This window comes from Jaculus jaculus, chromosome X, assembly GCF_020740685.1.
Source record: "Jaculus jaculus isolate mJacJac1 chromosome X, mJacJac1.mat.Y.cur, whole genome shotgun sequence".
Taxonomy (NCBI): Eukaryota; Metazoa; Chordata; class Mammalia; order Rodentia; family Dipodidae; genus Jaculus; species Jaculus jaculus.
The window spans coordinates 34389882-34411363 of NC_059125.1; the positions used below are offsets into that span (position 1 = coordinate 34389882).

General features: G+C 39.4%; 1 protein-coding gene across 5 annotated transcripts in view; it reads left to right on the top strand.

Moving 5' to 3' along the window:
• The first annotated feature begins 1678 nt into the window (after nt 1-1678).
• Nucleotides 1679-21482, top strand: part of Rps6ka3 (ribosomal protein S6 kinase A3) — a 125363-nt gene continuing 105559 nt past the window's right edge. For 3 of the 5 annotated variants that reach the window (XM_045140076.1, XM_045140075.1, XM_045140077.1), the window contains exon 1: nt 2063-2141. Coding sequence is in view for 1 of the 5 variants with exons in the window: in XM_004670650.2 (XP_004670707.1) it covers nt 2073-2141 (69 nt within the window). In the remaining 4 variants the exon portion in view is untranslated. Of the gene's footprint in view, nt 1698-2057; nt 2142-21482 lie in introns of those variants that run through there. The other 2 variants (XM_045140078.1, XM_004670650.2) reach the window with 2 other exon arrangements.

Genomic DNA, 21482 nt, shown 5'->3' on the forward strand with positions numbered 1-21482 from the left:
CCATTGGTTTGAAACACCTAAGTCAAACATATTGCTGAAAGTGAAAAAAGCATAAGCTAAGAGGCCGTATGTGCTCCCTCCCCCAGACCATTCTCAACCTGCCTAGCTTTTGCCCCACCTGAGCTGTTCCTGACTGAGGGAGAGGGCACACAGCCAGGGCTTCTGGCTGCCTTCCCTAAACAGTGGGAGCCTCATTAGCTGGCCATGAGGTTTTCAGGCCTGGGACAAGCTACTGAAAGCAGCAAAAAAGAGCCCAACACCTATTTCTCAGGCCCAAGGAGATATCTTGCACTGCCAGCGCTGACCTGGCCTGCTGGGCTTGGATCTCATTCTCACACTAGTGTTAGGGGAGGGAGACCACTCTAGGTGTCTGGATCCTGGGATGATGAAATAAAACTGTTAAAATGCGTGTGTGGAGAGTATGGAGGATGACACCAAGTATGGGAGGTTCGGGATGCCTTCTCCAGGCCTTGGGGACTAAAGGTATGCAGCCTGGGAGATTTCCCTTGTTATTATTTTTTTTTCTCCATGCAGGGCGATTAGCCAGGGCCTACAGTAGCTTTCCGCTCAGCTCAGTGGGTGAGCATGTAGGCAGCTGGCTCTGAGAACGATGGGCCGGAACTTTCCTTGGACCTATGTTGGACCCCTAGGTCTCTGTTCTCAAACTCTTAAGTATGCTGAACTTTCGTCGTCATCTTAGAATTGGGTTTCCTTTACCCAGGGCTTCCCCATCTTGGGCAGGAGGAGGAGTCAGAATCCCTTCTCTCCCTTTCTCCTCATCTGCCTAACAGCAGCCTGATTAAAAAAAAAAAAAATCCGATCTTTTATTTGGTCAACAGGGAACTCCGCGCTCCTGCCTAAAAGTTATTTTTCTAAACTCTCCAATATCTGCCAAGAAGGCCAATCTATACTAAGGAACCTCTGTTTTCTCCTCCTTGAAGATTTAAGTAGAAGAGGGGGTGACAGTTGGGTTGTAACTTGAGGGCTCTATGCACTTAGGGTTATTAGAGAGGAGGTGCAACTCACATAAGACGAAAACTAATCACAAATATTAAAATTTTATCACAAAAGTCAACTTGAAGAGCCTTGAATCAAACCCAGAGTCGAACGCTCATGGGGCTCCTAAGTACGAAGCCTCTAGAGTCCTCATAGGAGCGGGGGGGGGGGGGTCAGGTGAATACCCAGCATGTGATCCTGGAGAGGAAGTCTTGAGCCTTTTGAGGATGTGCCCATAGACTAGTCACGCCCACGTCTTTCTCTGGGAGGAGGAAGGCTGAAAAGACATTTCACACCTCCGCCTCAGGTCATTGGCACGGACTGCGCCCCCAATTCCCCCTCCCCCTCGCGTCTGGTCGATTTTCCTCCCATGCTTAGCGGGGACCATTGAGCTTTCTCATTCTCAAGGGGAAGGCAACCTGCATGAACTTGTGGAAGTTAAAAGCACCCAGCCTCTCTCCCCTCCTGCGATTCCCATTTCTCCTCTCCCCTCTCATCTCTCGCCGACGCCCCCAAATCTCTTGAGCCCGCCCTTCCTGAAAGTAGGCGAGGCCTAGTAGCTGAGGCTAAGGCAAAGAAGGAGGGAGAGGTGGGGGTGAGAAGAAGGAGGGCCCGGTGGGCGTGTCTTGCTCTCGCCCCGCCCCTGGGTGCGCGCGGCGGTGGCGGCGGCGGCGGCGGCGCAGCCTCGCTCTGAGAGACAGGTATCGTTTAGGCGCCATGTTGTGAGCGGAAGTGGGGGAGCGCGCGGCGGTCGCTGTTCTGCTTGGAGCGGGCGCGGGAACCCGCAGGGAGGGGGGGGCGGAGCCGTAGTCCCGGCGGCGGAAGGAGGAGAGGAAGAAAGGGGCGAGCCCTGGTGCCTGGCGGCGGCGCGAGACTCTCGGTCGGTGCGCGGGCGTCTTGTGGCCAGGCGCTGGGCGTTCGAGCGGTCAGTGTCGGAGTCGAGCTCTCCTTGGGGCCGGTGCTATTCTACTGCTGCTTCTGCCGCTGCCGTGGGGCTCGGGCGGAGAAGGAGCGGGGCCGGCCTTGGGGCGGGCGGGGAGGGAGGAGGCGGTGAAGGCGGCGGGCCGGGGGGGAAGATGCCGCTGGCGCAGCTGGCGGACCCGTGGCAGAAGATGGCTGTGGAGAGCCCATCCGACAGCGCTGAGGTGAGTACAGTGGGGAGGCTGGGGCAGGCTCGTCCCCTTCCCCGCTTCCTAGCTAGGATCGCCTCTCTTCCTGGTAGCTAGTCATTCGACCCCTTCTTCTCCAGCTCACATCTTCCACGGGTTCGGAATTCTGGTTTGGGTCGTTGGGGTTGGTGGTCTGTTTGCCGGTGTGACCCTTCCACCCACATCTTCACCTCCCTCCCTCGCTTAGGGGGTCTGCCGGTGTGGTGGCGCGTGGGGTTTGGAGTGGGCGCTGAGGCTTTGCAAGAAGCAGATTTTAATCAACTTTGCGTGGGGGAAACATGAGGCGGAGCGGGAGTCGGCGGGGAGTTGCGAAGTTTGGCCTTGCTGGGTTGGGGGCTTCCCCGGACCTGGAAGACTGTAGGGTATGAGACAAGGAGCCAAGACTCCTGCCCGGCCGAGGGAGGGGATGCTGTAGGGAAATGGGCTTACGGGGAACAGGAGTGGCGACCCGTGGGGCTTTTCAGTACGACTGGAAGGGTCCCCTCCCCATCTGCCGCAGCGATTTCTGCTGCTGCAAAGGAAAAACTAGAAGCCTGAGTCCTCTACCACTCATTTTTGAAGTCGCTGAGCTCGAGAACCCCGAGTTTAACTTGAGTTTCCTGTTCATGGAGGTGAGCGGGTGATATTGAAGGAGATCAGTGGCCGCCTTTAAAGGGCTTTCTGGTTTTCCTCCTAAATCTGAGACACCCACCCTAGTGTCAAAAACCCACATATACCCAAACAGGTAAAACACAATTTTTGCGCACATATTATGGTTCCGAGCTTTTCCCAAGTCGCCGGTGTCCCAGAACCAACTCAGGGTCTGCGAAAATAATGAAGACATGACCAATTCCGGGGTATCAGCACTCCTCTCCCGAGTGAAAAATCAGTTTCTGATGGTGGCGCCTCTGTTCTTCTTCATTCTTGAGTTTTTCGCTGCTTTTTATCCTAGCAGCGGACTTTGGGGGGTTACAGGATGGTGGGCTGCGTGTGTGTAATAGTTACTGAGCGAGTGACCCCATTTCTGGAAAGCATGACTGAAACGCGGGGGTGGAATCAGGCAGGCTCTGATGAGTGGTGTACTTGGCGGCAGCCGCTGCCCTGCCGGCCTCCGCAGTGTGAGAGGTGGATAGGGTTACTGGTTACGTCAGTAGAACTCAAGCTCAGTTTGATCTGAGATACGGGACACTTACATTCTCTGGTATGGTGGAGGGGGAGGGGAATCCATTCAAATTGTTTTTCAGTATTTCGCCAGGCACCTCCACTGCTATATAAAAATATTCGCCTTAAATGCAGACAGTTATTTTGCCACTTGGCCAATGCTTTACAAAAAATCTAAATGTTGCTTTTCACTACGAAAAACAGATACATTAGCTTTTTTAAAAAAGGAAAGTGTCATAAAGGAAATCATGTTAAAATTGGCAGAATTAAAAGAATTTCATTTAGAATTGAGAGCCAGTCTAATATTGCAAACCCTTAGTAAAGTTAAATTTAGAATGTTTAATCATCCTTTGAAAGAATAGTGTGAAAAAGTGTGCCAGAGACCTTTCTATTTTTTGTCAGAAAATTGCACTAAAAAATACAGCCAAAAGGCTAATAAAATGTTCTCAAAATGTTGAACTAGTGAAAGAAATTGAATTTTCTTTGAAATTTCCTCTCCTTTTTCTGTATAACATGTATTTGGATAAAGAAGGTGCAAAACTAACATTTAGCATCTGTATGCCAGATATTGTGTTACACACACTATTTCATTTTATATTTCCCATAACCCAGCAGTTGTTAAGAGCATAAAGATAATAATTTAAAGCCAGTTGGATACAATTAATGTGCTTAGCTCTGTGTTAGTATAGGTGCTTCAAATCCTTTGTAGAAAAACGCAGGGTACAGATATGCCTGTAGTCAGAGGTCATGTATTTTTTTTCAGAAACAAAGTATTATTGCTAAAGCTTTGTTATTTCAGTTAGTATCATGTTTTCCAGAATCTAACAGATAGGATTCCCCACTTGGCCATTTTCAAGATATTTTTCTTGCTAATCTGGCATGAAGTACATTAAAGAGAGCCATTAAAGCTAGATTTCAGTAGATATTTTGTTTCCTTTGGTTGTTACATTATTTTATGTAAACTTTGTCTGATATAATTTGGAAATACTGAAACCAGTGAGAGAAGGGTTTGAATTTTCACTTGCACATTTAATATTAATATTATACCATCCCCCCAGTAGATTCACACTGGGGAATAATTGTACTTTACCAGAGAAATATTAAATATTTTTTAAATGTCATTTGCTTGAGCAAATACTTAGTTTTTCTCTCCAGCCTAAAAGATTCTGAATTGGTCTATATGGGAATTTAGATTTATGATCTCATACCTAGTAGACTGAGCTCTTAAAAGCAGAGAATTTTTTTTTTCTTCTCTAAATCCTCAGCAATTAACACAGTGCCTGGCACATATTATGAACTCAATAAATGTCTCCTGAATGAATCATGAAGGTCAGGAATAGTGTTCTTAAGAAGCCTATTTCTGTTATCATCTCAATTGTACATTGAAATGTGAACAATTTTAGAAGACCTGAGTACTTCACAAAAGCACACACAATTTCTTCCTGCTTTTACACCAGGCTTCCTGCTCTTAGACCTCACACAAGTCTCATGGTGTTAAAAACAAATAAAAAAGCCCCTTGTGGTTGAATTCATATGCGGGTCAGGGCATGATTGGCTAGAAGTAGGGCAAATGGTTAAAGGAGCAAATTTAGGATATAAAGTACTATGTAAGCAAAGTAAAGGTTAGTGCAAGATGAAATATAAAAGCACTTCCTAAGTAGTCTAAGTGAATTCAGAACTCTTTAATGAATTATTTGAAGATGCTAGTATGTTTTCAGATAATTTGCCTGTCTAGGAGATATATATTTGTATTTATATTTGTATTGTGGTTCTTCCCTTTTACAAATTCATTGCCACTGCTGCCAGAGAGAAACATTTACTAGATCACAAGCTTAACTTGGTACTTTTTTCAGTTACAGTGGATCATATATGAATAATAGTAAATCCAAATATAAATCATTAAATTAAATTAAATCATTGATAAACATGTATAAAAAGTCACAATGGGTTGTATATAATGTAAATGTTTCATATAATGTGTTGCATAAAAGTAGCCACCTTGACTTCTTTAAATAACAAGTGCCTAAAAGACATTGAAAATGACACATAAATATTTTAAAACAAAAAATAAAACCTTTGAAAATCATCTTTGATGATAAAATGGTATGCAACCATTTTAACCTCAAAAGATTATACAGTATTTATGCTGTATATTATATGGATTTCTTGTATTTAATCTGTAGGGAGAAATGTTCTCTTCAACTATGATCATTGATTTTGGAAAAAAAATGTTTTATTAAGTTTCTTTTCCTTTTCCTGTTTCTTTTTCTTTTTTTTAACCATTTTTCAGGTTTTTTTCCTTTCCTCAAGTGAAGATCTGAGGGGAGGACAGGTATTGTTACATGTCAACTGTCAAGTAACTGTGATGCATTACTTGATTGTTTTCAGTGAATATGATATTAGGGCAGAGTTGTTTTTTGTTAATCTAGAAAAGTGCTTTATTTTGTGATTGAGGAAGACATCTAATGTTGACCTCTGGTTTCTGCACACATGTACACTCATACCTATGATAGCACATCTATGTACTCCATATACATGTGCAAAAAATATTTTAGCATCTTGATACAAAATAGATGCAATACATGAAATTTATGTGTGCCTTTGAATTTTAAGATAAAGAGATAAAATTGTTATTTAAAAAAAGACAAGTATAGACAGACTTGACTTTATTACATTTCTGGTAATCACAAAGTATATCCTATTTTTACATAAGGTGATGTAATTTGAGATGGTTGCTTCTGAATAAGGATCTGACATTTGGTAAATTGTAAAATGACCACCAAACATTCAGCAAAGCATTTATCCAGAGTCTGAAGTGAATAATTGTTCTTAAGAATGATTTAAATTATCTAATAAAAATATACCTGGAGCCGGTGTGGTGGCACATACCTGTATTCCCAGCACTTGGGAGGCAGAGGTAGGAGGATCAGTGGGAGTTCGAGACCACCCTGAGACTACATGGTAGGAGAATTGCTGGGAGTTTGAGGCCACCCTAAGACTACATAGGGCTGGAGAGATGGCTTAGTGGTTAAGGTGCTTGCCTGTGAAGCCTAAGGACCCAGATTGGACTTCCCAGAACCCATGTATCTGGAGTTCTTTGCAGTGGCTAGAGGCTCTGGCAGGCCCGTGCGTGCGCTCTCATACACACGCACGCATGCACAATTACCAAGATTTGCTCTACACTTCCATGCTCAAGAGCATGTGACCTGTTAGCCAATAAATGATGGATGAGGTCATAGGGACTCAATCCACCCAATGTAGGGCTGGATGCTTTAGGACCAGTGGTTCTGATTATTAGGAAGGATAGTAACATCTGGGTCACCTCCCTAATAATAATGCATAAGTATAATAATATTCAGTTGTTAATGTAATTTGGTGGATAACAACTTTTAAACTATAGAAATAACAGTTATACAAATATGTATTATACATCCTATTCCCCCAGTTCACATAACAGAAAAAAAATGAGTGACTGCAATTTAATGCCTAGTATTTTAAAACCTTTCCCCACTCATCAGAGTGTTTTTTTATAGTTAATACAGTGATCTATATCATTAATCTGGAGCAAATATTATATTTTCAGATATTCTAACTTTTCAATTTAGAACAAAAAAAACATAAACATGAAGAAAAACAAACTATAAATACTACTTTTATTAAGTATAGTGGCTCAGGATTTGACAAAACAAGGTCAAATATCCCTAACAACAAGTTCAGAAGAAAATTGTTACCCATGTAACAAATACATTTAAAATGCTTTTTTTTTTTTTTTTTTGAGGTAGGGTCTCACTGTAGCCCAGGCTGACCTGGAATTCGCTATGGAGTCTCAGGGTGGCCTCGAACTCATTGCAGTCCTCCTACCTTTGCCTCCCGAGTGCTGGGATTAAAGGCGTGTGCCACTACGCCTGGCTAAAATGCTGTTTTAAGTGGATACACCGATTAGAATTATTTCAGCTTTTTTTTTTATCTCCTTAAAATTTAGAAGGAACTTTGTCAGATAGTTTGCATTCCTGTTAAAATATTACAGGACTCTATCTTTGGAGCCATAAAGACCTGTGTTTGAGTCCTGGCCTTGCCACTTAATATCTTTGTAACCTATGTTTTTAAATATCTTTATGCTTTGATCTGCAAAATGCATATAAAAATAGTTATCTACTTCATAGAGTTAATTGAAAGGATAATGTATGTAAAGTACTGTACAAACTGGCTTGTGTTTAATAAAGCATATTTATAATAAATTGGCTGTCTAAGAATTGAGAAAGTTGTTTTCTTTATGGATAATTGACTCAAGTAAAGCAGTTAAAATTATTTGATAGTTATTTCAATATCCGAATTTATTTATAAGGGTAAGAAACAAATCATTCACATCTTATCCTTTTTGTATTGTTCTTTACTGAGTGTTGTCTTTAAAAGGGTAAAAACAGATAAAAGTATGGTGAAAAACATGTAAGTAAGAAGGAAGAAGAAAATATGTTCACATTTTAATATTGCTCATACCCAAAGATGTCTCAATCTATGGCATGTCAGTCTAACTGGCCCCTTTTTTCCTTAGAGATATATAAAAATAATACACACGATGGTGTCTTACTATCCATGAAATAAGGTACATTGTATATTGCCTTTGTGAAGATAAATTGTCTCGGAATAAATGGTTAAAGTCAATTTTAATTTACTTTCTAAAACTTATCAAAACAAAGCATGCATACCTTTTTGCAATTTAGGGTCAATCAGGTTTTTTTTTAATTTGTTATGGAAATGAGCTAATAGAACGCACCTCCCTCCTCCTTGCTATAAATATACTTGTTTTGGTTATTGAATATGCCAGTAGCAACTGAGTTTTTCTGTTTAGAAATGCAAACCTTTAGATTTTGTCTGCTAGGTGGTGTCTCTGTAGTCACTGTTAAAAGTCTCCAGAGGCCCTGGAGTCTTTATTAAAAGGTATATCTGTGCACCAACTGCACCCCCAACCAAAGAACAAGTGAGTATGACATAAGCAAATAAGTTTGGAAAATGGTAATTTAACAGTATCTTCAAAATCTCTTAGAATTCTCAAGATAATATATACAATGAATTTGGAAAATAGATAATATCCCTCAGTACTTGAGGCTTGATGTCAGAATACCCTTTCATGAACCACAAGTGCTTTTTACAGAACCCAGTTTTGGAAAGTCTGTAACTATTTTTTAAATATTTATTTTTATTTATTCATTTGAGAGAGGCAGATATATACATACATATATATGTATATGTATATGTATATATATATGTTTATACACACATACATACATACATACATACAGAGCGAGGGGGGATGAACACACCAGGGCCTCCAGCTGCTGCAGATGAACTCCAGGTGCCTGTGCCACACTGTGTATCTGGCTTACATGGGTCCTAGGGAATTGAACCTTGGTCCTTTGGCTTTGCAGGCAAACAACTTACCCACTAAGCCATCCCTCCAGCCCCTTGTAACTGTTTTTTCTTGTTAAGAGTTTTCTTTTTTAATTGAAATCTTTTTATTTTTTTAAAATTTATTTATTTGAGAGCGACAGACAAAGAGGCACAGAGAGAGAGAATGGGCGCGCCAGGGCTTCCAGCCACTGCAAACAAACTCCAGATGCGTCCACCCCCTTGTGCATCTGGCGAATGTGGGTCCTGGGGAATCGAGCCTCGAACCGGGGTCCTTGGGCTTCACAGGCAAGCGCTTAACCATTAAGCCATCTCTCCAGCCCTGAAATCTTTTTAAAGTGTACAGTAATGTGAAAGTTCACTAGTAAACTAAAGTTTAAATATAATTTACATAGAAGTTAAAGGAATTTAAACCTTTTGATTCAATTTTTCAGTTATTAGTTATATGTGACTTCAATACCAAACTAATGGCTCCTGCATTAACTTGCTTTGTAATGTGTGTCCAATATTCATAGTGTAAAATTCTTTTTTTCTTTTTGCTTTTGCTGTAGAGTCTCTTGTACCCAGGCTGTCCTTGAACTCCTTCCTGATCCTCCACCTTAGCTTTGCAAGTGTCGAGATCACAGTCATGAGTCACTACTACAGCCAGCTTAAAAAGTTTTTTCACTACATGTCACTTTATTCTCCTGTCAATCTATCTACCTCCCCCATTCTCTTTTTTATACCATCAATTTAAATCTGATCATCTTCAAATCTGGCCTGGTCATCTGGATTTTTGTGAGCTTACCTCTAATCCTATGGCCCACCAAGCTTGTTATAGCAAACTTGGTTTAGTCATTTGGTATGTGCTAGAAGCAGGTGTCAAATGATGGTCTGAAGCAAAAGATCATATTGAAGTGCATCTTATGTGCTATTGTTAGGAGAAATCTTTGTCCTAGAAATGTTGTAAACCTGAGAGTAAAATCCTCCATACCTAGAATATTTCAGTTCTTCACACACTTGGGAGCAAAGGTAGCTGCAGCTACCAGAAAACAACATAAAAGTAATAAAGATCTACTTTTCAAAAGAACTGTTAGCCAGGTGAAGTGTGCATGAATGTAATGCCAGGACTTTATCAGGAGTTCAAGGTCAGCCTCAGCTACACATAACACATTTGAGGCCAGCATAGGGTATTTGAGACCCTGTCTCAAACAACCAAAAAGTTTAAAATTAAACAAATCTTGTAGATCATCACTCTTTATAGAATTAGCAGTAGCTATATGAGCACTTGAGATGTGGCCAGTGTGACTAGACTGCGGAAACATTTTTGTACTGCTAGGATTGGGACCCAAGGGCTTCATGCATGCTGGACAAATACTGTACCATTAAGCAACATCTTAACACTGAACTTTTGTTTAATTTTAATTAAATCTAAATAGTCACCAGTGGCTATTGACTACCAGATTGAGCAGTGCATTCCTACAATGTAGGATTTGCACACATTGAACCCTTTTCATATACTAGTGTTCAATCAGCTTTAAATTCTTTTTATTATTTGTATTATTTGTATTTTGAAATAACTATGGTAAGGCCTTTTCTAAGTAAAAATATATTTGTCTTATCCCTTTTCTACCTAAAAGATTTTTAAAATATATTTTATTTATTTATTTATTTGAGAGAGAGAGAGAGAGAAAGAGAGAGAGAGGGGCAGAGTGAGGGAGAGAATGGGCATGTCAGGGTATCCAGCCACTGCAAACAAACTCCAGATGCATGCGCCCCCTTGTGCATCTGGCTTACGTGGGCCCTGGAGAATCGAACTGGGGTCCTTTGGCTTTGCAGACAAATGCCTTTACCGCTAAGCCATCTTTAGCCCCAAAAGATTTTTTAATAAGCACAGTTAAGTGGTAAATGTCCCATAAATCACCATTCTGAGGCTCTATCAACAACTTAACTGATTTTACAGTGTCATATCTTTAAAGTGATAACATTGAAGTATTGAGGAAATTTAGCTACCGAAATATTACAGTTATAAGCTGCTTCTTGTGGGTTGAGCTTGTGGTCAGACATAAAACAAAAATAATGTCTCAGAGTAGAAAATACATAATTATCTTATGTGTTAATGAGTGAAAAGTTACTATATGTTAACTTTAAAAATACTGCATTCTATACATTCTACTATGCTAACTAAAACTAAAGTGGGCTATGTATCTGGATTCCGAAAGGGTTTTTTTGTTTTGTCTTGTTTGTTGTTTTTCAAGATAGGGTCTCACTCTAGGCCAGGCTGACTTGGAATTCACTACGTCATCTCAGGGTGGCCTTGAACTCACAGTGATCCTCCTACTACCTCTGCCTCCCGAGTGCTGGATTAAAGGCGTGCGCCACCACGCCTGGCTTCTGAAAGTATTTTTAATTTAGTATATGATTTAAGAGCTGAGAACAATTTAACTCTGAGATTAATTTTTATGTAAGAAGATTGAGAATAGTTTAGGAAAGCCTACTTCAGGTCATATGTTGATAAAGACAGCTAGAGTATATGGCCCATTTCATTTCAGTAAAATTTATTTTGCTGTTCTCAACATAAATATAATTTAAAAAATAATTTTGGGTTGGAGAGATGGCTTGGTGGTTAAGGAGCTTGCTTGCAAAGCCCAAGGACTAGGTTTGATTCCCCAGGACCCACATAAACCAGATACACAAGGTGGCACAAGTGTCTGGAGTTTGTTTGCAGCGGCTGGAGGCCCGGGCATGCCCATTCTCTTTTTATCTGTTCCCACCTCCTCTTTCTCAAATAAATAAATAAATAAATAAATAAAATAGTTTTATTGAAGCTATTCTAAAAGAGCTACAAATAATGTTATTTTCTCTATTGTTTATTTCAACTTCTTATTTCAACTATGTCAGAATATTCATATCCAAAATAAAACTTTATATAGCTTTTCCTTAGCTTTAATTTGTAAGTGTAGAAAATAAAGCCAGTCCTTAGTTTACAGAAATAACTTGAGAATAGTCCTACCTGTAGACAAATACTGCTATGTATGTCAAATTCACTACTCTAAGTTAACATGGAAGGAAACACATTTACTGAGCGCCCCTTTGATAAGTGTTTATCAACTGGACTGAGGTAGACATAATTATCCTCAACTTTCAGGTGAAGAACTGAAGCCTAGAGAAGTAACATGGTCATGATTATACAGCTACTGAATTGAGGATCAAAGTTTTAAACACAAGTCTCACAGATTGCAATTTCCATTGGTTTTTTTAGTACACTACCATGCTTGAATTGGGAATATCTATCTACCAGGGAAAAAGGATCCAGGTGGTTTGCATGAGTAGTAGGTGTTTCGTGGGAATGTAGAAAGGATAATGACCTTGAGAGACAAGTGACATCTCATAAGTATGTGAACCCCCTCCCCCTTTGACCAAGAAGGCTTACGGAGAAGATGTGATCCCAGAATGAATTAGGAATGCTGTTTCATAATGGATACATGGAAAAGTTAGTAAAAGTCAGTAGCATTCTTCCCATACAGTGTAGACTAAAGCTTGTACAAGCTGGCCAGAGAAAAAACATTTGACATTATATTGGGAAATGCTTTGAGATTATGAAACAGCTATCTTACAAGTCAAATAGTGTCTTAACTTTGAGTCAAGGGCTAGACATTACTTAACAGTTCTCCTTATAGAAGCTCCTAGATGTCTATGTTTTCTTATTTGCAGCTTGTTATCTCTTTACCTGTTTATATTTGCCTCTCCAGGAAAAAAAAAAAACTTATTGTATTTTAGAATGCTAGAAAATAGGATATGACCCCCCAAAAGTTTATTATCTTGCTGTACTCTAAGAAAAGGAAATTTAAAACTAGACTTTTAAGCCAGATGTGGTGGTTCACACCTTTAATCCCAGCACTTGGGAGGCAGAGGTAGGAGGATCACCATGAGTTCGAGGCTACCCTGAGACTACATAGTGAATTCCAGGTCAGCCTGGGCTACAGTGAAAACCTACCTTGAAAAACAAACCAAAAAAAAAAAACAAAACCCTAGACTTAAAAGCTGTTTGATCAAATGGCCTTTTTAATTAAGATTTAACTTACATACTATAAGATTCACCCTTATAAAATATCTAATTCATTGGTTCTTATTATAGTCATAGAATTGTACATCCATTACCACTGTCTGATTCTGGAACATTTCAATTCCTCCAAAGAAAAGTACCCTACTCATTAGTCACTCCTTTCTCTAGTCTCTGGAAACCAATAACCTATTTTCTCCTCTTATAGATTTGCCTGTTCTGGACACTTCATATTAATGGAATTCTCTAATATGTGGCCTTTGTGTGAGGTGTCTTTTACCATGTTTTAAAGGATCATCCATGTTATATACCCATGCTTCACCCCCCTCCCATTTTATGGGTGTATCACTTTTTGTTTGCACCCTCATCAACTGATAGAATATGGTATTTCTACTTTTTTTGTTTTTTTGAGATAGGGTCTCACTCTAGTCCAGGCTGACCTGGAATTCACTATGTAGTCTCAGGGTGGCCTTGAACTCACAGTGATCCTCCTACCTCTGCCTCCTGAGTGCTGGGATTAAAGGCTTGCACCACCACACCTGGCTTTTTTTATTATGATAAATAATGCTAATATGAGCATTTGAGTAAAGTGTTGTGTGAACATATGTTTTCAATTCACATGTATCTAGGAATAAAATTACTGAGTTACATGGTTAGCCTATGTTTAAAATTTTGAAGAATTGCTAAACTCTTTTCTAATAGACTGCACCATTTTACATTGTCTTTAGCAATGTATGAGAGTTTGTTTCTCTAGATTCTGTCTAATATGTGTTTTCTTTCTTTCTTTCTTTCTTTCTTTCTTTCTTTCTTTCTTTCTTTCTTTCTTTCTTTTTTTCTTGGTTTTCGAGGTAGGGTCTCACTCTGGTCCAGGCTGACCTGGAATTAACTCTGTCATCTCAGGGTGGTCTTGAACTCATGGCAATCCTCCTACCTCTGCCTCCCGAGTGCTGGGATTAAAGGCGTGCGCCACCACGCCCGGCTGGGTTATGTTTCTTTACTGTAGCCATCTCTAGTGGGTATGAAGTGTGTCTCATTTGTTTTGATTTTCATTTTCCTAATTAAATATATTTAGGACCTTCCCATTTACTTTTTTGTCCATTTATTTTTTTATATTTTTAAATTTTTATTAGCATTTTCCATGATTATATAAAAAATCCCGGGCTGGAGAGATGGCTTAGCGGTTAAGCGCTTGCCTGTGAAGCCTAAGGACCCCGGTTCGAGGCTCGGTTCCCCAGGTCCCACATTAGCCAGATGCACAAGGGGGCGCACGCGTCTGGAGTTCGTTTGCAGAGGCTGGAAGCCCTGGCGCGCCCATTCTCTCTCTCTCCCTCTATCTGTCTTTCTCTCTGTGTCTGTTGCTCTCAAATAAATAAATAAATAAAAAAAAATCCCATGTTAATTCCCTCCCTCCCCCCTCCCCACTTTCTCCTTTGAAATTCCATTCTCCATCATTTTTGTCCATTTATATACATGTTTGTGCTTATTTCATTACTGGCTTCCAAATTTAAATGGAGTCTTAACTACTGATATTAGAAGTTCCTTATTTGTGCTTTCCTCATGATGTGTGTTTTTAACAGTTTTGTTTTTATTTTTCATTTTTAGAGGTGATAAATGTGAAGCTTTTCTTAGAATAGTGTGTTTTCACCTGGGTTCATAGAGCTATAGATTCTATGAAAATGCCTTAGGATATCTTATCACTTGGAGCTTCCATTATCTGGACTAAAACAGGATTCCTAGAGGAACATAACATGGAGATACATATCAGTTACAGAAGATTACAGGCAGGAAACAAATGAGGCAGTGCTAGTCTCCTTAGTCTTTGTATACTATTCAATAGTCTTTTTTTTTTTTTTTTTTTTGGTTCTTTGATTTTTTTTTGAGGTAGGGTCTCACTCTAGCCCAGGCTGACCTGGAATTCACTATGTAGTCTCAGGGTGGCCTCGAACTCACAGCGATCCTCCTACCTCTGCCTCCCAAGTGCTGGGATTAAAGGCGTGCGCCACCATGCCTGGCTCAATAGTCTTTTTAATTTAAAGCAAATAGGAATTCATTGAAAATCAGAACAACAGTTATAAAAATGTGTGAAATTAGGGCTGGAGAGATAGATGGCTTAGTGGTTAAAGTACATGCCTGCAAAGCCAAAGGACCTAGGTTCGATTCCCCAGTACCCACACAGGGTGGCACATGCATCTGGAGTTCATTTTTGGGAATACTCATACTACTCAAATATTGTTGATAGAAAAATCTCACTATACCTCAAAGAAACAAGTAGCAGTGCTTAGACTTCCCAAAGCAATAGTGTTGGCTAAAGGAAATGTACCTAATTACCTATTCTAGACTAGCAAATGCAGCAGCACTTTGGTTCCCCCGCCAGGTAGTTTTTGCAGATGAACTGATTTCTTGCTACCCTCACCCCTTGTAAAACGAGGTTGTGTTTTGCCCAGTGTGTGGTCAGTGGGATCTATCCAGCAGCAAGTTGAGCTTCCATCCTAACCCCAAAGATAGGAGACTTAAGGGACTGTGAAGCAGGGCTGTTCACACTACCTTCCCCCAGCATCAACCAGGTCACCAACAAACACCAACACATGATTCAGATGTTGGAATTATTTGATCAGAATTTTAAAGCAGTAAATATAAAAAAAGTAATTAATTATAAGCATTGTTAAATAACATTTTTGTCTCAGCAAATAGAAAATATAAGGAGAATTAAATGGAAATATTAGAACAAAAAATTAATAAATGAAATATGCTAATTATATGAATGCAATAAAAGTGGAGATGACTGGAAATAAATCTTAATATTAAAGACAGAGCAATAGGAATTATTACAGTTGGGCAAAGTAGCATATGCCTATAATCCCAGCACTGGAGTGGCTTAGTTCAGACCTAGACTGGGCTACAATATGAAGTACTGTCTCAAGGGGAAAAAATAACCAATATAAACAGGAAAAATAGGCCAGAGAGAAAATAAACACAACTTCATGAATTTGGAAGATATTAACAAAAAACTTAAAATTCATGTCATTCAAATCCCAGAAGAAAATTGACTTAAAGAAATTTAATGGGTGAACATCTGCTATGGTCCAGGAGAAATTGCAGGGGAAAGTGATGACATGAACACTGCTCATATTGCTAGCCTGACCTGTTGATGGTGATAAACACGGTGATCAATCAAAACCTATCAAAACAGAAATCCACAGGCTACAGAGGACACTAAATTAGACTGTCAAGAGGCTGCTGAGGGAACATTGTAGAAGAGGGGGCAGAAAGATGTAAGAGTCACAGTAGGAAGACCCTGAGGCACAGTCCCCTCCTACTCTTTAGGGACTGACTGAGGCCTTCCTGACCCTTCAGTGAATACCATAACCCCACTGAGAAGGGTCTTCAGGGTAGTGGAAGTTGGGATGAGTGTATAAAAGAGAATGACCTGTTATAATCAATATAAAATAAGATAAAACCAAGCATTAAAGAAAGATATAATTCTCCAGATTCAGAAGCTGAATGAACCCTAAGCAAGGTAAACATAAAGTAAGACACTTTTTGGCCTATCAAAATCAAATTTAGGCCAGGTGTGGTGGCACATGCCTTTAATCCCAGCACTTGGGAGGCAGAGGTAGCAGGATTGCCATGAGTTCAAGGCCACCATGAGATTACCCAATGAATTCCAGGTCAGCCTGGGCTAGAGTGAGACCCTACCTTGAAAAAAAAGCAAAAAATAAAAATAAAAAAAATCAAACTTAGAAATAAAAAGTTACTATTATGTGGGTATGAATTTCAGTTTTGCATGAATGCTTGCACACAGTATATTAACACTAAAATTAGTATATTAAATGGATTAGACAGTGATGTATATTTCATGGCAATTTAAAAATCAAGCCTAATGTTCCAAGCAGCTAGTGAGAAATGAGCTTAGGGAACAATTTACACAATGTGCCATACCATCAGATAATTGTGTAAATTATCAGATAGTGTAAACCTTCAAAATTTAGGGAAACCATTTTTTAAGCTCTGAAGGAAAGAACTATTACCCCAGCAATTAAAATGGAGTGAATTGAGCCATGCATGGTAGTGCACGTCTTTAATCCCAGCACTTGGGAGGCAGAGGTAGGAGGATCACTATGAGTTCAAGGCCAGCCTGGGACTACAGAATGAGTTCCAGGTCAGCCTGGGCCAGAGTGAGACCTTACCTTGAAAAAAAAAATGAATTGCTAGTACATAATCTTAGGTAATTATATGCTGAATGAGAAAGGTTGCATTCTTTATGAGTTAATTTATATAATCTTCACATAACAGAATTATAGAAATAGTAGTTTCCAGAGATTAGGAAGCGAGCAAAGGGGTGGAAAAAAGCCTACTCCCAAGAATTAAATGGTGTGTCACTAATATTAAAATATCACACGAAGCCAGGCATGGTGGTGCACACCTTTAATTCTAGCACTCAGGAGGCAGAAGTAGATTTGCTTTGAGTTCGAAGCCACCCTGAGACTACAGAATGAATTCCAGGTCAGCCTGGGCTAGGGTGAGACCCTACCTTGTAAAAAACAAAACAACAACAACAACAACAAAAAGTGTCATCTGAGCTGGGTATGGTGGCTGCATGCCTTTAATCCCAGAGACAGAGGTGGGATTGCTGTGAGTTTGAGACCAGCCTGGGCTAGAGCAAGATCCTATTTTGAAAAAGACAAAATGTCACCTGAAATCTTGGTCAACAACATGCTTGATAGGGACTGATAGTCAATTTCATTAAAGTTATTCCTTCTATTTTTACTGCTGTTTTAACTTTTTATACTGATACAATTAGACAAAAGAGGGCTCAAACAAGGATAAAAGATAGCTATTCATAGATGATACAATCATCTATGTCAGTAATCTGAGGAATCCTAAGAATGTTTGCTAAAGCTAAAGACAGTCTAGTTAAATAATATGGCATAAAACATATTCATAAATCAATAGCTTTCCAGTTTACCAGCCATAGTCAGCCAGAAATTATGATGGTAAAAAAGATCTTATTCAAAATACCTATAAAATATTGAATGTTTAGAGATAAACATAACAGGCAAAGAGTAGGCACTAGAGGAAGGAAATTACTGAGTTGCATTAAAGAATAACTTGGAGGCCAACATCAAGGTGAGGGCACAGAGGCTTGAGAAATATCAGGCAAATTCATGTGAAGAGGACTAAAAAATCGCCAACAATGTCTGCCACTGAGGAAGAATTGTGTCAACACATGAAGGCAGTACTTCGTGTATGCCCTGAAAACACAGAAGAAAAGGCTGTTGGATTCCATAAAGTAGTTCATGTTGTAGATAAACACATACTAGTTTTTGACCCTAAACAGGAAGAAACCAGTTTTTTCCATGGAAAGAAAACTATAAATGTTGATATTACAAAAAGACAAAAGATCTTAAATTTGTATTTGATGCTGTTTTTTTTTAATAATTTTATTTATTTATTTGAGAGTGACAGACACAGAGAGAAAGACAGATAAGAGGGAGAGAGAGAATGGGCGCGCCAGGGCTTCCAGCCTCTGCAAACGAACTCCAGACGCGTGCGCCCCCTTGTGCATCTGGCTAACGTGGGACCTGGGGAACCGAGCCTCGAACTGGGGTCCTTAGGCTTCACAGGTAAGCGCTTAACCGCTAAGCCATCTCTCCAGCCCTGATGCTGTTTTTGATGAGACATCAACTTGGATGTTTTTGAGCACACCACCAAGCCAATTCTCCATAGTTTTCTGATTGGACATAACTGCACAATTCTTGCATATGTTGCCACTGGAGCTGGGAAGGCCCACACAATGCTGAGATCACCTGCTGAACATGGAGTAATATAACTAACAGTGATAGACCTCTACAAGTCCATGGATGAGATTAAAGGAGAGAAAGTATGCAGCACCACAGTTTCTTATCTAGAGGTGTATAATGAACAGATTTGGGATCTTCTTGCTGGACCACTTGTTCAAGAAGATGCCCTGAAAGGAGTGGTAGTTCAGGGGCTCACCTTACACCAGCCCAAATCCTCAGAGGAAATTTTATAGCTATTAGACAATGGAAACAAGAACAGAATACAACATCCCACCAATAGAAATGGTACATCTATCTTCTTGTTTTCATGCTGTTTTCCAGATTTGTGTGCAATAGCAAGACAAAACAGCAAGCATCAACCAAAATGCCCATATTGCCAAAATGTCACTAATTGACCTGGCTGGGTCTGAGCATGCCAATGCTACTAGTGCTAAAGGGACCTGGTTTGTAGAAGGCACAAATACCAGTCAATCACCTTTAGCTCTTGGGCATGTTATCAATGCCATAGCAGATGCAAAGAGAAAGAATCAGCATATTCCTTACAGAAATAGTAAATTTACTCGCTTGTGGATTCTCTTGGAGGAAACTGTCAAACTATGATGGTAGCTGCTGCTAGTCCTTCCTTTTTATTCTATGATGACACATATAACACACTTAAGTATGCTAATTGTGCAGAGGGCATTAAATCTCAGTATGTGAAGATCTGCAATGAAGTGAAGGTGGAGATTTTAATGTTGAAGGAAAAATTCAAAGCCTTTGACAAACAGAAAGTCTTTACTGATAAAAATCACAAAGCACAATTAATGATTTCAAACACACAGGAAAAACAAGTAGATTTCAAGAAACTCTGAGCTGCTTGTTCCAGAATTGAGAGGAAATCAGGCAAGAAGATCTGAAGTTGGAAATGCTTCTTGAAGAAAATGAGCTAAAATCATTTTACCAGCAACAATGCCATAAGCAAATAGAAATGATGTGTTCTGAAGACAAAGTAAAAAAGGCCACTTGCAAATAAGATCAGAGACTTGAAATATTGAAGACTCGCTACAGCTACCTAGAGAAAAAGAGGGAGGAAGAGTTGAAGCAATTTCATGAAAATACTAATTGGCTTCATCATGTAGAAAACAAGATGGGACTCTTAGGTCAAAATGGTCACATTCCAAAGGAGCTCAGTAAAAATTTTCATCTTTACCATTTACACCTCCAAAATGACCTGAGAGCTCAGATTAGACATGTGATGGATCTAGCTTGTCTTCAAGAGCAAAAACACAGGTAGACTGAGTCAGTATTACATGCTTTATTTCCAGTCTTATGGAAACAGTATTGCACATTAAAGGATGCTGACCTATCAAATGCTGCTTTTGAGTCTTACTTCAAAGAAATTGAACATCTGGTAGAGAGGAAAAAAGTTGTTTGGGCTGACCAAACTGCAAACATCCAAATCAAAATGATTTACCAGGGATTTTTGTTCTTATGACCTTTCCACAACTTGGACCAATTCAGTCTATTCCTTGTTGCACATCATCAAGTGAAACTTACATGCTTAAAAACTACTCCACAGAACAGAACCTGGAGAAAACTGATGCCTTCTCCCTTAACAGTAAAGCATGCCCAGAAGTCCATGGTGGCTGAAAGCTTGCAGCTCTCAGCAGAGAGCTTGAGCCTATTTTGTACACTCAGCCCTTCCACAACCCATCTCCAGTGGCCTTAGTAAGGTCATCATACTCTACAAACCTTGAGGTCAGCAGCTCAAGTATGAACAAGTATCATTCTCTGACAAATGTGTGAAGTAGATAGACCTCTTAATAGAACAGTGTGTAGACAGGATTTGAACTCTACATTTACTGTATGTGAAGACATCAGGAATTTGAAAAGTAAATTGCCTGAAGACAAATCAAGCAACAAGTTTTACAAAGGCTTGACCCTACATTCTTAGCTAAGGATTCTATGCCCATGTCGAGCATAGTGCTATCCTACATGGCAATGACTACTGCTGCTGGAAGGAAATGGAAATTAACAAGTTCTGCATCAAATACTCTTAATTGTTGAAGAAAAACATGGATTTACCAAACACATTGAACAGGATGATAAGCTCTTAAAGAAAACAGACCCACACTTGGGTATAAAAGAGCCAACTATAAAATAAATTCAAGCATACTTAGAAAATTTAGAAGAAACATTTCAAAAGAGAATTTGCATTAAATCACTTCAAGACCTAAGAAGAAAATGAATTAAGTATGCTCTTAAGTATCAGTGTCTTTTCTGAAATGTATTTAAAATTTTTGGAAGACCCTCTAAAACTGTTTACCAAATATTTTCAACAAGCAGAAAAGGAAAATTAAACTTCTATTGTATACATAAAATTATAACAGAGAAGTTTATGCTTCAAGTTTCTATTTGTTGCCCTTGACAACCCCTAAGTCAGCATGATGTCAGGTTTTCCTCTGCCATGAGTTAATTAGAATATTTTAGTAAACAGTGACTTTAAACTCCCTTTATCTTTTTCCAAAATATGGATAATTTAGAAGTCATAAAATAGCCCAAGATATATTGGTGGTCTATTATGTACTATAAGTAGTATTATATACTACTTGGTTTTACTCATGTATGTGGTTTTCCTTTCTAAAAGTACTTTTGTATAAAAATGTAGATATATTTGCCCATAAAGCTGTAAATATTATTTAAATGTCTATTGTGAATGAAACATTGTTCTTACTAGTTGATATATTAAAGATGCATATTTTTTAAGTTTGAAAGAAAAAACAAGAACAGAAAACCTGGTGTGATGGTACACACCTTTAATCCCAGCACAAGTAGGAGGATCACCATGAGTTCAAGGCCACCCTGAGACTACATAGTGAATTCCAGGTCAGCCTGGGCTAAAGTGAGACCCTACCTTGAAAAACCAAAATAATAATAATAATAATTATA